This window comes from Nelumbo lutea, chromosome 6 (genome assembly GCF_056320005.1).
Source record: "Nelumbo lutea isolate HS-2025 chromosome 6, American lotus-T2T, whole genome shotgun sequence".
Lineage (NCBI taxonomy): Eukaryota > Viridiplantae > Streptophyta > Magnoliopsida > Proteales > Nelumbonaceae > Nelumbo > Nelumbo lutea.
The window spans coordinates 7027307-7044533 of NC_142689.1; the positions used below are offsets into that span (position 1 = coordinate 7027307).

Sequence of the window (17227 nt, forward strand, 5' to 3'; positions counted from 1 at the left end):
TTCAACAAACTTATGTGCTAGTATGCCATGTGCTCCCAGTAATATATAAAAATATTAACAAATTTAATATGATTAAAGATCACAGGAATGGCCAATAAGCCTAGGAAGTGGAAACAGGTAAATAAATTCTCTGGAAATCACAAGAGACGAACATGCACCTGAGATAAACCAAAATAAGCGGAAGATAGACAGAATTTCTGCATCAGGGTCGAACCAACAGAAAATAAGACAAGGATGCAAACAAGCTACTAAACTGACTGCTAGGTAAAAGAACAAAGAGTAGTAACTTCAGGACATACAAAACTTTATGCTTATGGAAAAGCAAGGATAGAGAAGCCAGGCACTCTATGACTCTATGAGGAAAATGAAAACCACCAAAGAACTGGTGGGAACTTAAAAGAATGAGGAAGAAAGTCACTGATCCGTAGTATGTTTTCCAAGCTTTAATCTCAACTTGAACTTCAGTCCTTTCAAGAGTGGAACATGTCGTGAAATGTTATGAAATACTGGAAACTAAGGAATGATATGGAACCAGAAGAGACATTGTTTCATTTTTTTTTTTTACAAAACAATAATAGACAAAAATGCATATAACTCACCAAACAACCGTACAAAACATGTACAATTAAGTAGCAAAGAAGCCAAGAAAGTTACTGAAATACTGCTTAAACCATCTTAGACATCAAAACCTTCAGAAAAACAGATATGAATAACTAGTTCCCTTTCATGCAAAAATATGGAAATGGATTGGCTGTAGACCACATACTTATCAAATTATGTGGATTTATTTCATTTTCATACAATTTTAAGTAAAAATAATTCCAAGTTATTGTGTCTGATCAGTAAAATTTAATATGCCCTAAATCTATAAATAAAAACAAAAAACAAAGAAAAATATGAAAAAGAAAAGTGCATTTGTATGGACTAAACACTTATTTCTTCTAGATGATATTTAGCTCGTTAACCATGTAAAATCTTAGTGTCAAACTCCACTAATGATCAATATACTGCCAAAAACTACCTCTCACCCCAACCAATTGTAGAAACACTTGTGCCACATCTGGGGTTGAAACCAGGCTCACTACAACACTTCGAAAATGGTAACCAGTTATAGCATACCTTTCTGGGATACCATCAGAAAATATAAATTCGACAGTTACCAGTAAACATCTCTACTGCCGCTATCACAGTTTCATCCTGCATTCTAGCAGTACCTATGCTAGGCGATAAATGTATACGTAGAAAAAATGTGCAAACTTCAAAACTGCTCCTATTACAGTGAAACAACTTCCTATACCCCCCAAAATACACTATGAAAAATGTTATGATACTTGCCCTTCATGGTTCATCCCTTGAAACAATATAGCCTTGAAAACACATGGAATTTTTTACCAAAAAGCTCTTATAAAATGTAATCTGTTTCACAGAAAAGTAGTTAATGTTATATATATCAGTGAACTCCTGTAAAAAGCCTTCCACCACATGGTGGAGCCTCCCTCTTCTCATGGACTATTGATCTTACACTAAAATCACTGCTATAACACGGTGGCGTCAACACATAATCTTCCATCAGTCGGAAGAGAACAAGGCAGAAAGCTGAGGTCTTTTGACCAGATAAGGTTCTGATACCAAATTGTGATTAATCTATGGGAGAGGGAAGAGCTTTAGAGGAGAAAGATGAGCCCATGCCTCACTCAACTAGTGTTGTCAAGTGAATAAAAAGGAAAACATGGCTAACTACAATGCTGCTCATACATGATCAAGTACAGGCAGATATATAATGATAAGGTTGACTCTTCACATATCTCAGTGGAAATGAACACATAACAAAACTACCAATTACAGAACTAAAAATAAAAACATGGGAAGAAAGTTAGGTGTACGCACAATAGACTAAACTAGTTGAGGGTGGAACAGAATAGGTGGATCTCAAGACTCATTGTCTTCATCTAAGCCTTATCCTAATTATATGTGGTTAGCTACATGAATCCTGTTTTGCTATTCTGTTCTGTTTCGTGTCATATCCATTGTTAAATTATGAGCGCTTAAACCATTTCTTACTGTGGTGATTCGTGGGGATTGGGAGAGAGAAAGAAAGAGAGAGAGAGAGAGGTGCGATTGAAAGGAAAAAAGTCACTACTGGCAGCCGCCAGTTTTGTCTGAAATTACAAGTATTCCCCTGGCGGCATATCCTAGAAATAAAATAATAAGAAAAAAGGAAAGAAGAAGAAAAAAACAAGTAACTGTAACTGTAGCTATTAAATAAGCCTTACAACACTCCCCCTCAAGTTGGGCTGAAGATGTCTATCATGCCTAGCTTGTCACATAACTCATTGTGCCGCGAGCACGGAAGCCCCTTTGTAAGGACATCAGCAAGTTGTTCCTTGGAGTTGACATAAAGGATGCAAATTTCCCTTTTTTCCAATTTCTCCCTTATGAAGTGTTTGTCCACCTCAATATGCTTGGTCCTCTCATGTAGGACGGGATTACTGGCGATGTTTATTGCATTCTTGTTGTCATAGTAAAGGGACATAGGGCTGTGAACAACAACTCCAAGCTCCCCTAGAAGGTTCTTTAGCCAAAGGACTTCAGCCACCCCATGTGCCATACTATATTCAGCTTCAGCACTTGACTTTGCTACCACACTTTGCTTCTTGCTCTTCCAGGTCACCAGACTAGTGGACTTTCTATCATCCACAACTCCTGCCAAATCAACATCTGTAAAGACTTCCACCTTTAGGTGATTGTGTTTACTGAATAGTAGGCATGTTCCTGGATATTTCTTCAAGTATCTAAGAACTCTCTCTACTGCTTCCATGTGTGGCTTCTTAGGAGAGTGCATAAACTGGCTCAAGACCCCAACGGAGTAGGCAATGTCTGGACGGGTCATGGACATATAAATCAGCTTTCCCACTAACTTTTGGAACTGTTTCACATCTTTCAGAGGTTCACCAACACAGTCACCTAGCTTGTGGTCCACATCCATAGGAGTATCTGCCGACCTTACACCTAATTTACTTGTATCCCGTAATAGATCAAGGGCGTATTTCCTTTGGGAGACAAAGATACCCTTTTCTGAACGAGCAACTTCAATCCCAAGGAAATACTTCAGGAGTCCTAGATCTTTCACTTCAAATTTTGATGCAAGAAATTGTTTCAAGTTTTGTATCTCTGAGCTCCAACCTCCTGTAATGATGATATCCTCCACATACACTATCAATACAGCAACTTGCTCCTGACATCTCTTCACAAAGAGTGTATGATCTGACCGACATTGTTTGAATCCCATCTCTTGAACTGCCATGTGAAACTTACTGAACCAGGCTCTGACTGACATTGTTTGAATCCCATCTCTCTATAGCTTGCACACCTTATTTTCACTCCCCTTGGCACAGAATCCAGGAGGTTGAACCATGTGTACTTCTTCTTCTAAGTCACCATTCAGGAAAGCATTCTTTATGTCCAGTTGATGCAGTTCCCAATCAAAATTAGCAGCTAAGGACAGGAGAACCCTAATCGAGTTCATCTTAGCCATTGGGGCAAAAGTCTCTCATCATAGTCAACCCCATGTACTTGTGTGTACCCTTTGGCTACTAGTCTTGCTTTGTACCTTTCAACTGTTCCATCTGCCTTATGCTTAACTATGTACACCCATCTGCACCCCACGAGGTCTTTCCCCTCTGGAGGATCCACCAATTCCCAAGTCTAATTTTTGTGGAGGGCATTAATCTCCTCCTTCATGGCATTTACCCATTCAGGGCATTTTAAGGCTTCTGTAACATTTTCGGGAACAATGATGCAATCAACTGCCGATAAGAAGGCTCGGTACGAGGGAGAAATGTGGTCATAGGAGACAAAGTAGGTAATGGGGTGTTTGGTAGTGCAGGACCTGACTCCCTTTCGTTGGGCAATAGGGATGTCAAGGTCATCCACAGTAGGATTAGGGTGAGGGGATGGACTTACCTCTTGGGAGTCTGATGATGTCGGTTGCTCAGTGTTTGGCTGCTCCACATTTCTATCACCCCGCTGATCTCTCTAACGTGTACGTTGAAAGACACGGAAGGGAGTAAGGTCCGGAATAGAAGGAAGAGATACCTGAACCTGCTTCTCCTCTTCCACACTACGACTCTCCCCCTGAGGAGGAGGGAAGAATGGCTCGGACTCAAAGAAGGGCACATCCATAGACATTTCTATCACCCCCTGAGGAGGAGGGAAGAATGGCTCGGACTCTCATGGGGATGGAAAATAAAGAAAACTGAGGGTATAACAACTGATGAGGGGCCATGTAGTTCAGTACTCTAGAGGGCATGCAGTTGATGACATACGTAGCTACAAGTATAGCATCCACCCAAAACCTCTTTGGGACATTCATGTGTAACATCATCCCGCGAGCTACCTCAAGAAGATGTCTGTTTTTCCTTTCTGCAACACCATTTTGTTGTGGTGTTCTGGCGCATGAACTCCTATGAATAGATCCGTGGGAGGCGAAGAACTCATTGAGCTCCCCATGGAAGTACTCCTTCGCATTATCAGATTGGAAGATTTGTATTTCAACATGGAACTGCATAAACACCATCCTCTGGAAGTCTTTCACTATCTTCGGAACCTCGTCTCTGCTACGCATAGGAATCACCCATGTATAGCGAGAGTAATCATCGATCAATGTAATAAAGTACTTATATCCGCCCTAAGAGATTACATTGGTAGGCCCCCATACATCAGAATACACAACATGAAAATGAACGTTTGATCTTTTATTGCTTGAGTGAAAAGTTGTTCTACATTGTTTGCTCAACTAACACGTTTGACATATGAACTCTGACACTGAACATGACTTAAATAAAATTGGAAACAAACATTTTATTATGTTGAAAGAAACATGACCTAAACGACTATGCCACAAGAAGATTTGACACTTATTTGACTGACTATGCGACTGAGGATGAAACCAAGAGACTAGCTTTGTTGTCGAGAATGTAGAGACCATCCACTAGGCTTCCTCTACCAATCGTCCTCCCAAAAGTTAGATCCTGAAAAACACATGAGTCAGCAAAAAAGGTCACACTACAATTCAAGGAGCTTGCAATGCTACTAATTGAAAGCAAGTTTATGGGAAGCTGAGGGACATGCAATACATAATTCAGGTTAAGGCCATGGGGAAGGGATATGGATCCTTGGCCTGCAACGGAAGAAAAAGAACCATATGCAAGTCTCACTCTATCCCTTCCTAACAAAAGGCTATAAGACTGGAATAAGTTAGGCTTACCGGTCATGTGGTTGGAAGCCCCTGAGTCAATGATCCAAGGGGAATCCGTGGGAGTGACATGGAATGCAGAAGCCATATTACCTGAAGTAGATGCAAATGAAGTAGAGGGAGTACCAGTGACTGAGTTGTCCATTTGCCGCAAGGCCCTACCATAAGATTCTAGGTGCTCTCTGAATGAATTCATTATATCCTCCTTGGGTTGCCACATGTGTTGTGCTCATTTTCTTCAAATGACCTTTACCCTGTTCTTGATTCTTTGCTGCCCACTTGGGTTTCCTGTGGATGTCCCAACAAGTGTCACGAGTATGTCGAGAACACCTACAGTGGGTACAAAATAGCTTATCTTTATCATCTGCCTTCTTAGGGTCACTTTTCTTTCCTGTTGAGCTATTATTCATTGCAGCCAAGGCAACTTGTTGCTCCCCCCTCAACTGTAACCATCACATTCCGCCTGCTTTCTTCAGATTGGACAAGGGAGTATACCTCGTGAACTATTGGCAACTCTTTGCTTCCTAGGATCTGCACCCTCAACGGTTCATATGCAAGGTTCAATCCCAACAAAAAAGCAAACACCCATTGCTGAGAGACCAGCTTCCTGTAGGCCTTAGCATCATCATCGTGCTTCCACTCTATGGCCTGATAATGGTCCAACTCCTTCCATATGGAGGTAAGGGCTGAATAGTATGAAGACAAGCTACGGTTTCCCTATTTACAGGTTGAGAATTCAGCTTGCAACTGGTAAGCCTTGGCGTAATGCCTTTACTCAGAATAGGTAGTTTTGGCTTGTTCCCAGATCTCACTGGCGGTGTCTGCCCACATGAAATTCTTTTTCACATCAGGTTCCATGGCTGCGAGGAGCCAAGACATCACCATACTATTTTCTTGGTCCCACCTATCATGTTCAGCCGTCTCACCCTTGGGTTCCTTCACCCTTCCATTGATGTAACCAGCTTTACCCCTTGCCGTTACATAGAGTTTTACACTCCTAGCCCACTCCAGGTAGTTCAGCCCGTTTAAAGGGGTAATTGGCATGGGAAAAACCATGTTTTCACCTCCCAACCCCGCTGTGCTACGGGTTGGTGTAGCCCCTAATGAGGTTAATTCATGACTTGCCATTGTATATTACTGAAAACAGTCCAAATATCATCCAACAACACAACCGCCACAATCAGAATGTGAACAACTCAGGTTTTACTCCTAGAAAGTGAGCAAAAGAACACTAAATATTGCTGAGAACACAGAGAATATTGCTGAGAACAAGGGGTTCGGTCAACACAACGTCCAAACAGAACAATAAACCAGTCCGGTAATCGGTTCAGCACAACCAATACAGACATTACAATCAGTCTGACTGTAGTTCACACACTAACCATCCAACATCCAAACAAATAGCTCTATAATCAAGGCATGAACCCTACGCACCATTGGCCAAAGAAGGCTGAAACACAGTGAAACAAAAAAACACACCTGTTCAGCACTTGTACGAAGGTGCTAATCTGAACTTGACTTCACAGCATCGAACAGAGGAGTTTGCACCAGCATCACCTTCTCCGACTAGGGTTTTCTTGCTGTTACAGCCAGGAAGAAGGAATCACAAAGCTGCCGCCAGAAACTACTAGGGTTTCCAAAAAAAAACTGCCGCCAGACACTGCTAGGGTTTCTACAGAACCAGCCGCCAGAAACTGCTAGGGTTTCTGCAGAACCAGCCACCAGAAACCTGCTAGGGTTTCTGCAGAAACAGCCACGTCCAAACACTTTTAAGAACAGGGCAGGAGGGATTGTAGGCCTTTTTCAACCTAGAGAACCTGCTCTGATACCATGTGGTGATTCATGGGGATTGGGAGAGGGAGAGAGAGAGAGAAAGAAAGAGAGAGGGAGAGAGAGGTATGATTGAGAGGAAAAAAGTCACTACTGGCAGCCGCCAGTTTTCTATTTATACTAACTTCATAAAAGAGTCTGAAATTACAAGTATGCCCCTGGCGGCATATCCTAGAAATAAAATAATAAGAAAAAATTGAAAGAAGAAGAAAAAAACAAGTAACTGTAACTGTAACTGTAGCTATTAAATAAGCCTTACAACACTTACTACTTCAACCCATGTTCTTTTTGGTCTGCCCCTAGCCCTTCTAGACCCTTCAACTTGGAACAGATCACTTCCAATTTAACAGAATATATGGGCCTTGATAACAATAGTAGAACATGATAGTTGTATTTGATGACAAAGCCAGCTAATAAGGGTTCTTGATTAACTAAAAGTACTCAGGTGCAAATTTGCCCATTGACACAAGAAGTGAGGCTTGGGATTGATCCTATGACCTTATATTAGCAAAATATCATTCTCAGCCTTCAAACAATTATAACAGTTGCAATACAAATTAAATAAGATTGCAAAGATAAGAAAGAGAAACAAAAAGAAGTCTACAACCTTCCGTAGTTTCCCTTCATCAAGAAGCTTTCTTCGAGAGCCTTGCAAAGTGGTATTTATTTTTGACTTTGGAGAGCTTTCACCGCCCAATATATTCAGGTTTGGCTGAACATTTCTGCACAAAGGTGGTGGAGCCACACCATATAACTGCAAGGAAGCAAGGGAGCAAGGGAGTTAGAGATCATCTTCCATCAGAAAAAAAAAAATTGGATACTTGATCATTCCATGAGATGTAGTGCCTTCTAATAAATAGGTGCATAACTTAAAAAAGAAGCATGATATATTTGGAACAATAGTGCCATTAAAAGAAGATCTGAGCAACAATTTATGCATAAAATAAAAAAGTGCATTTATACAGATATGGTAGCATTTAAAAGTACCAGAATGTGATAGGAACAAATATAATACATAAGATACAAATGTTAGTAGGAGGAGATGGATCATAGTTGTTGCTCCAAGCCTTTGATATAGCTTATTTATAACCCTTATTGTACATTTTTTTGACATGTTGGAGGTGAGTTGGCAGCCCAAAATAAAGTCCACATACTCCTCAGGTTGCTACATTTCCATGTGGCAATTGAGTTAATGGTTGTGTTTCTCTTTTGTTCTGTTCTTCCTAACCAAAAAAGAGCCATAGTGATTTGACCCTTTTCTGAAGCCATCAGACAAGTCCTCAAAAAACTCTGCATATCAAGAATGAATGAACAGTGGTTACCAGTTCTCATTGGCCCCTCAAATTTATACTTGTATAAATCTAGTAGTTTCCACTTGTAAAGGGTTCATTTGCAGGATGAACAATATGTTTCCATGGATCCCTATATTAGCCAATTGGGAAGATTGTATATCAGAAATCATCTTTAATCACATTTTGTTTTACCTTGTATTTGAGCCCTCAAAGTTCTTTGTATTATTTTCTTATCAATACGTTCTCAGAATCTCAGTATCTATTTTCCTAACTTTATGCTTTAGCAAAATTTCTGATATAAATAAAGAAATGAGTTCATTACTCTCTTTTTTTATGGTACATGGCTACAACATGAAGGGCATACCCTGTATTTGAAATGTAAAATAAGCCCATCTCACTAAAGAGGACCTTTTTCATACTCCAGATCAAAAGCTCCCTCCATGAACCACTGGACAGACTTAACGCATGCAAACCAGAAAGTTCTACCAATTTTTTGCCTGGAAGATGTATACCACAAATGGATTTTAAAACAAATCTAAGAATATCCACTTGAAGTAGTTCCAGTTCATAAGGAAAGAAGGTGAAACTTCATATCTGAATCCTAAAGGATAGGAAGAAATTGCTCTTTGGTTATGAAAATATTGCTTTTGTTGAGGGTCCTACGCAAAACATGTTGCATTATATATGTTCACTGAATCATCCATGTTTCCAGTATTAAAGTTCACTGTGTGACATACATATTTGATGAAATACTTTAAAGACTACAGTTTTTTTTTTGTCAAAAGGAGTCTTTTTTCTTGTCTAAGGGCAATTTACATTTAGTTGTTTTTGTGCCATTCCCTGGTAGAGTGTTCTTCATATTTTCATTGCTGTAGTTTGACCTCTATTAAGTTGGTAGTATATTTTTGTAACTAGGAATATGCCAAGAGGTGGATTTGAGGATTAGTCATGTCTTAGGTAAGAACCATACCATGAATATAATCTAATCAATTAAAGATTTATTTTGCTGTGAATAAGAGCCAAATGTGTCTCCTTGAGTGCAATCAAGTTGATAAGATCCCTGTTGATGTAGTGTAATATTTAGTTGCTGATGTGATGCCATGCTGGAATCTTCGAGTTGCCTTGTTTGAGAGGGAACCTCTGAAAGATCAGTTGGTCATACTGATACTAAGGTTAGACCATTTGTTTCCAAGCAAACTAACTAGTGCTAACTTAAGGAAGGAGTGTTGGAGTATTGATATTGTAATGTTCATATTTACCAAAAAGTTTGTAATTTTCATGAGGAATGGGGTTATTTTAGGAAAAAATTATATTCAAGGATTCTAATGTAAAATCAGCCTCTTTTATTTGAGAAAACATAAAGTAATATCAGCCCCATTGGAGTCTTTTTTATAATTTTAGGTAGTTCTAATATTAACATAAAAGTCTCTCTCAGAAGATAGAGACATAGGCATGTGGATGTGGTATTGTAGCCCCAATATTTTCTTTTCTCTTCTATCTCCTTGTTATCTCTTCTCTTTCTCACCTTATTCATGACACAATAAAAAGATTATCCCTAAAGTTGCATCATGATCAAATCAGATCAAAGGAAGTCAGGTTTCACATGCCAGGGCAGCATAATTCTGGTCAAAAGTCAAAAGTTCAAATTTTTGCCAAGGGTTTTATTTTGAAATTCATGAATTTCAGAGAAGTTTTAGGGGGATTTGGTTCTACTTTGCTTTTCTTGGTATGGTAATATTTTTCTTCCTTTTAATTTTATAATAGGTCCAAAGAAGGTCACACTGGCTATTTTTAAATATAATACTTCAATTGTATTAGTCTTGCACCTAATAATAGCTTGGGTAGTAGCAAAAGAAAAGGGTTAAGTTTATTAATTACTTTTATGTGGCAATGTTAATGGTGACAAGAACACAATAAAATTAGTATAACCAGAGCATCGAGTTTCCTTTTGTTTCCCCTTCCTTTCCATCTCTATCTCTTCTACTATTACTTTACTATTGTTGCCACACCTTTTTTCTAAGGTTTTCCTGGAGTTCAGCTGCTTCAGAAAAGCAGTAGTACATTACTGTACAAGAAGCCAATTAACTATATCTTTTACTTGCCAAAATAAATTTGACATAAGCAGTCATAGACAGTCACTCTAAATGGACAGCTTTAAGATAGTGAAGAACCAAAGTTGAATAGAGTAGATCCCCAATACGTTCTAAAACAGTGCATAGATAAAGTTTACAAAATTGATGGTTGTAAACCATAACAACAACGGGATGGTGCTATGAACAATGTTTCATGTATAAATTGTCATATATAACTACTGGTTGGCAGGAAATAGATGGTTCAATTTGAAAAGAAAAACCATCTTCTATAAATATGTTATGAAATAACAGAGTAGAAAATGAGAGTGAAATATGGCTATTCAACCTGTGCTGGCATTGGTGAAGGAGTACCATAAAGAGATATGTTAGAAGAACCACCACTTGAAGGTTGACTAGAAGGTCCACCAGAAAAAACTGCTACATGATTTCCAGGTGTATCTCTAAAGATGTTCCCTTGCATGCTTTTCAATTGCCTAGGGCTCATTTCTTCTGATCCCAAGGTCTTATTCAAAACTACAACATGATCCTCATTGGTAATTTGCAAGTTTGGGGTATTTGATCCATGGTTCAAAAGTTGCTGCCAAATGAAAAGAGCTGCTGCTTCACTAAACACTCCATTTGCTTCTTCTGCAGCACCTGAAATGTAAATAGCAATGCCTTGACTACAGCATGAAAAGAATACATGAAAAATAAGCATAAAAGGACACCGAAAATGGAAAACAGATTCCTTAAGCTCTAGAAAGACAATTATCAGATCATATAAAGAGAGGATAACTAACACAACTATTACGCTGAATTCTATATACAAATACCTTTTTATCAGCAACTCTTGGAATTTATTCAAAAGGAAAAGAACAGAAGTGCAGATGCCTGAATGCAAATAACATATTTAGTTTTTTCATCAAGAATTGAGCTAACCCTTTCCTTCTCCCTCCCCCACCCCTGGATCAGTGGGCTACTCCTGCCCAATAGAGCAAACCACTCTAATGGTATGCTCTACAAAGTAGAATTTGTCCATTAACACCTTCCTTAGCAAGTGAATCTGCCAGAGATTTAGCAGACCATACGACCTAGGAAAAGGCTGCACTGATGGAATTGGGCAAGCACACTAATGAATATGCCAAGGACCAGAACTTCCATCGACCATCCTAATAATGGCTGTATTTTAATCTTCTTCAACAGCCAAATTTCTTTATTCTAGTGAGTTGCCAGTTCCAATCCTTCAAGTAGAGCCAAGATCTCAGTAACCGAGCTTCCAGTACCAAATGGGCCTGACAAAACTGCTAGTGTATCATCCCTATGACCTTTGAAGGAGCCACCAATACCTGAAGCACCCGTTATTCCAAAACTAGAGCCAAAAAAATTTGGTACTATTTGCCACCGCATTCCATTCACAAAGCATATCATCTATGGTGAACATTGAGATATCCTCCATTGATTTAACCCAATGAATAACCCTTGCAGAAATACTTCCAATCCCAGATTCTAATGATTACCATTTACCGTAAAAAATAAAGAAATTTAGCATTTTCTTCCTCACAAACTGTCCATAAAATAGCTGCTCTTGTAGACGTCCAAAGGAGAAGAGTAATGACCAAAATAGAGTGGCTATGTCTTGTGGGAGAGTCCACCTGGTGCCAAAATGATAAATGAGATGTCCCCAAAACTAGCAACAAATCAACAGAAGATTAGTAAATTATAAGTGCCAAAATGATAAATGAGATGTCCACCTGGCTATGTCTTGTGCTTCTCCTCTGAAGGACATAACAAGTATCAATAAAAATTGCTCGCTGGATGAAATCATTGGATGTCTTTAGGCATTTCTCTCTTGATGATATTCTTAGTGGCAACTGGTTAAAAACTATTCTTCATTGAAGGCTTTGTTTCCATGATATGGATTCTATCTATGACTGGTCAAATTAAACTAAATTTTGATGGTTGCAGACTCAGCAACTCTGGAAATTCTGGTATAGGGGATGTGTTCAGGGATGATAATGGAGATATCACTAGCTTCTTCTTGGGGCCTATTGGCATGGGGAACTCCACAAGAGAAGAATTGTTGGTGGAACTCCAATGACTAAAGATAGAAAAGAACCATAACTATAGCAACCTAGTCTTGGAAGATGATTCGAAGGTGGTTGTGGGTTGGATTAGAAACAAGTGAGAAGGTCCATGGGAGCTTAGAAATCATATGAGGAAGGAATAGAGCTTATGTGAGGAAATGGTAGCTAATATCCAATCGGTTGAGAGATCAGAAAATGGTCTGGCAGATACTTTAACTAGGCAAGGAATGCACAGAAATCAGTTGTTTAGGGGGTTTATTGGCTAAGGGAAGGAAAATGCAGTGAGATAGGTAGGCAGTAGTCTGGGGCCTAGCCTAAGTATTTCTGTATATTGTATGTCGTATCACTATCATACATTCTTTGACATATTAATAAAATATCTTATTTGGTTGCTCATAAAAAATAAAAAATAAAAAAATACCATACAACTATCAATTTTCTGATGATACACCTCCTAAGAGAAAGCCATTATTTTTCAGGATGTGCATCCTCATCAAGTTGCTTTTAATCGAAAACTCTGTGAGGGTTTATGGGATTTAACAAGAGCCTTCAACAAAGAGGCACAAGAGAACTGTCCAAGGTGATCAAAGACCCATATTCTGCAGACTATCTTATTAGGGTCAAGAAAGACACCCTACATTAGTATCAATGAGTTAAACAACCTCTAAGGACACAACCCCTAAGACCTCTCGAAAACCAAAACCCAAAGAAACAAATGACAAGATTGGCCTTGACCTTGATCTGTGACTTACCAAAGGAAGAAAAGGTAAAGTTTTAACCCATCATTCCAATTCTGAACAGAATGGCTCCAATTAACTTGAGGTTTTCTCATCATTGAAATTTAACAAATGAAACAAGAAGAAAGCTATCAGAATGTCAGACAGACAGCTTATCCTTAAAAATGAACAGTACAGCATTTGGATACATGGTCTACTAACAATCTCAGTAACTGACAGAGAAAAAAACTATAGAATTTTGAGCATGCTTTGCACTGACCTAATACACAAAGTTCCTCATATGCAGCCCATAGTAAGGGGTCCATTGACAATGCCCGCTTAAAGTGATCAACTGCACTTTTCCTTCTATCTGTGTACCTAAACAGACAAATAACAATGGACACAAAGCTGAAGCATTTATAATGTAATCAAAATAACATACAAGTGCATATTAAGTAATAACAACTGATATCTTGTTTCACAAAGTACTAAAATTCAGGAATCATCTATCCAAATCACATTTTTTATCAGCAAAAAGGTGTTTTATTAAACTGATTATAAAAGGATTTAGTACAATTTGATTGCAAAAATGTCATCCCCTAATACACAAAAGTAGATTACAAAGAAGCCGAGTAAAATGGACGCCTTGTGATCCCTTATTTTACTAGGGCGTCAGCAAGCCCATTTGCACTCCTGACCATAGACGGCAGCCTGGCCGTACAGGGGGACTTTGAGAAGATTTAAGCGGCTGACTTCAAATATTTCAGTCACAGTTATGGGAAAGAAGATCGACAAATGGGCTGGCAGACCTCCTAGCTTTATTGGGTATCATCGAAGAGATTGACACAGCTGAAGAAATGGGTCCAATTTCTGAAGAGTTGAGGCTGAAAAGATCTCAAGCAAAAAACAGCATCGACAAATTGGTTGTGAAAGAGGAAATAAAGTGGAGACAAAGAGCTAAGACCACTTGGTTAAAGGAGGGTGATAAAAATACACATTTCTTTCACAAAATGGCAAATGCCCAAGCTAGAGTTTCTTCTATTAATAAGTTGGTATGGGAAGATAGGAGCGGGGATTCAGATTCAGAGATCAAATCAGTTGCAACCTCCTTTTATAAAAAGCTCTACAAGGAAAACTGGATGTATAGACCCTTCCCTTCTAATCTTCCTTTCAGGCAGCTTAATGAAAATAAGAAATTATGGCTTGAAAGATCTTTTACAGAATAGGAAACCAGTGCAGCAATTAATAAATTAGGAAATAAACTGCCTGGGCCGGATGGTCTCACAAACCTTTTCTATCTGAAATGCTGGAATTTTGTGAAAGAGGATTTGATGAAGGTGTTCTAGGAGTTTCATGCTAATGCCTCTTTGCAAAGAAGTTGGAATGTCACATTTATAACCCTCATTCCAAAAATTGAGGGGGTTGTGAACATTAAGGACTTTAGGCCAATTACCTTACTGCACAGTTTTTACAAAAATTTGGCTAAAGTCTTGGCAGAAAGAATGAAAGGGGTGTTAGGCAGTATAATCTCAAATAACCAGAGGGCTTTTGTGCTTGGGAGGCAGATGGTAGACTCAATTTAATTGCCAACGAGTTTATTGATTCTAGAAGAAGAGAGGGCACCCCGGGTGTAATTTGTAAACTTGATATTGAGAAAGCATATGACTTCATCAACTAGAATTGTCTGGATCATGTGTTGGATAACATGAATTTTGGACAGAAATGGAGAAACTGGATCAGAATATTTATTAAGAACCCAAAATTTTCAATCCTAATTAATGGGCAAGAATATTTATTAACATGAATTTTTGGTAGCTCTAGGGGTCTGAGGCAGGGAGATCCTCTGTCCCCTTTGTTGTTCATTTGTGTTATGAAAATCCTCACACTTTTTAGCAAGAAGGCTGCAGATTCTGTCTTATGGAATGGGTTTGCAATCTCCCCTGGAAAGGAGAAAGTCAATATCCTTTAATTTGCATATGATACCCTATGTTTTGTGGATGCTTCTTTGACTCAATTGGATTCAGTGCTTGGGATTCTGAGCTGGTTTGAAGTGGTGTCTAGTCTCAAAGTCAACTTGAGTAAAACTAAGATCATCCCAGTGGGCCATGTTTCAAATTTAGAAGATTGTGCAAAAGTGATGGCTTGCCAAATTGATTTCCTCCCGGTAAAGTACTTGGGTCTACCTGTTGGGGCCGAATACTCTTCCTCCTCAATCTGGTGCTCAATCATTGAGAGAATGGAGAAGAAGCTAGCCTCTTGGAAGGCAAAATACCTATCTTTTGGTGGTAGGGTTACATTGATTAAGAGCACCCTCTCCAACCTCCCCACTTATTTCCTATCTCTTTTTCCCATCCCAAACAAAATTGTAAATAGGTTGGAAAAGCTCCAAAGGAATTTCTTATGGAGGGGTTGGGATGATGAAAAGAAGATTCACATTGTAAAGTGGGAGCAAGTGTGCCTTCCTAAGGAAGTTGGTGGGTTGGGAATTAGGAAATTGAAAGAACTTAATTATGCTCTTCTCAGTAAATGGTTATAGAGATTTGCTTCTGAGAGGAATGCATGATGGAGAAGTCTTATTGAGGCAAAGTATGGAGTGGTATGGGGTGATTGGAGAACTAAGGAACCTTATCCAATTGGGGAAAAATCTCTTTGGGCAGGCATCTCAAAGTGCATCCCTCTCTTCCTGAATGGGATCAGACTTATGGTTGGCAAGGGGGACAAAATCAAGTTTTGGAAGGATCCCTAGTGTTTAGAGGGTTCCTTGGCTGAAGCCTTTCCCCGTTTGTTCCAAATTGCAATGAATCAAGACTCTTCAGTTGCTAATAACATAAGCATCTCTGGTGATTCCACCATTTGGACTCCTCTGTGTAGGAGAAGTTTGTTGGATTGGGAAGTGGAAGAGTATGCGGTGCTGTTGGGGCTCCTTCAAAATCAGAGGATTGATTTGAGTTTAGAAGATGAATGGTCTTGGAAGTGGAATGCAGATGGTAGCTTCTCAGTTAAATCCCTATTTCTTAAGTTATGCAGTTCAAGTCAGGAGTAATTCCCTGCCAAGCAGATTTGGAATCCAACTTGTCCCTCCAAGATCAATTTCCTGGTCTGGACAATGGCTCTTGATAAATGTTTAACTAAGATTAACTTGGAAAGATGTGGTATTCAGATTCTGGATCCCTCCTGTGTTCTGTATGGAAACCTTGCAGAATCTACAGAAAACTTGTGTATCCATTGTCCAGTTTCCTCTTCAATTTGGGGACATTTTTTCAAGGTTTTGGAGATTAGCTAGTCTATGCCAAAATCTGTGAAGGAGCTGCTGATGTGTTGGAGAATTGAGGGTCTCAGTAAGAAAGGAAAGCTTGTTTGGAATACCATTCCGCAAGTTGTGCTTTGGTCCATTTGCACTGAAAGAAACAACAAAATCTTCTGTGGTCAGCTCAAAAGCCCAAAATAAGTAGTGCAAAGTGTGGTGGGCAAGATTTGTTCCTAGGTGTCGGGGAATGAGGAATTTAAAAACCAGAATGTATCTCTTTTGTTTTGCACTAAATCATGGATGAACTTGTAATCTGTTTTGGGCCTAGGCAGAATTAGTGGTCTGGGCCTTGTTGTAATTTTCTCTTTATTCTGAATAAATTACCTTACCTTTTTCCAAAAAAAAAAAAAATCCTCCTAATGATGGGAGTCCAAGTAAGAGAACCACCAGTCGAACAGCAGTAGTCAGCCACGGAGGCTTCTTGGTTAGAAGCACACTGAAAAAGTAGAGGGAAAGACTCAGCTAGAGTCCCATCCAAACACCAAGGATCCTTCCAAAATTTTGTTCTATCCCCTTTACCAATCTTGATTGAAATCCCTTCCAAGAAAATAGATAAATTTTCATGATAGCTTTCCAAGGGGAACTACCCCAACTTGAGGGAGGATCCCTAGATCTCTAGTTTCCCCACTCCACCCCATATTTATCAGCTATGAGGGATCTCCACCAGGCCTT

At 39.1% G+C, this 17227-nt stretch overlaps 1 protein-coding gene across 6 annotated transcripts in view; it reads right to left on the reverse strand.

Annotated features, from left to right (window-relative positions):
• Positions 1 to 17227, reverse strand: part of LOC148847095 (cell division cycle protein 27 homolog B-like) — a 48305-nt gene that overhangs the window by 17542 nt on the left and 13536 nt on the right. For all 6 annotated transcript variants that reach the window (XR_016100390.1, XR_016100389.1, XM_088948543.1 and 3 more), the window contains 3 exons: positions 13529 to 13626; positions 10795 to 11105; positions 7692 to 7838 (listed from right to left, as the gene is read on the reverse strand). Coding sequence is in view for 4 of the 6 variants with exons in the window: in XM_088948543.1 (XP_088804669.1) it covers positions 7692 to 7838; positions 10795 to 11105; positions 13529 to 13626 (556 nt within the window). In the remaining 2 variants the exon portion in view is untranslated. The remainder of the gene's footprint in view (positions 1 to 7691; positions 7839 to 10794; positions 11106 to 13528; positions 13627 to 17227) is intronic.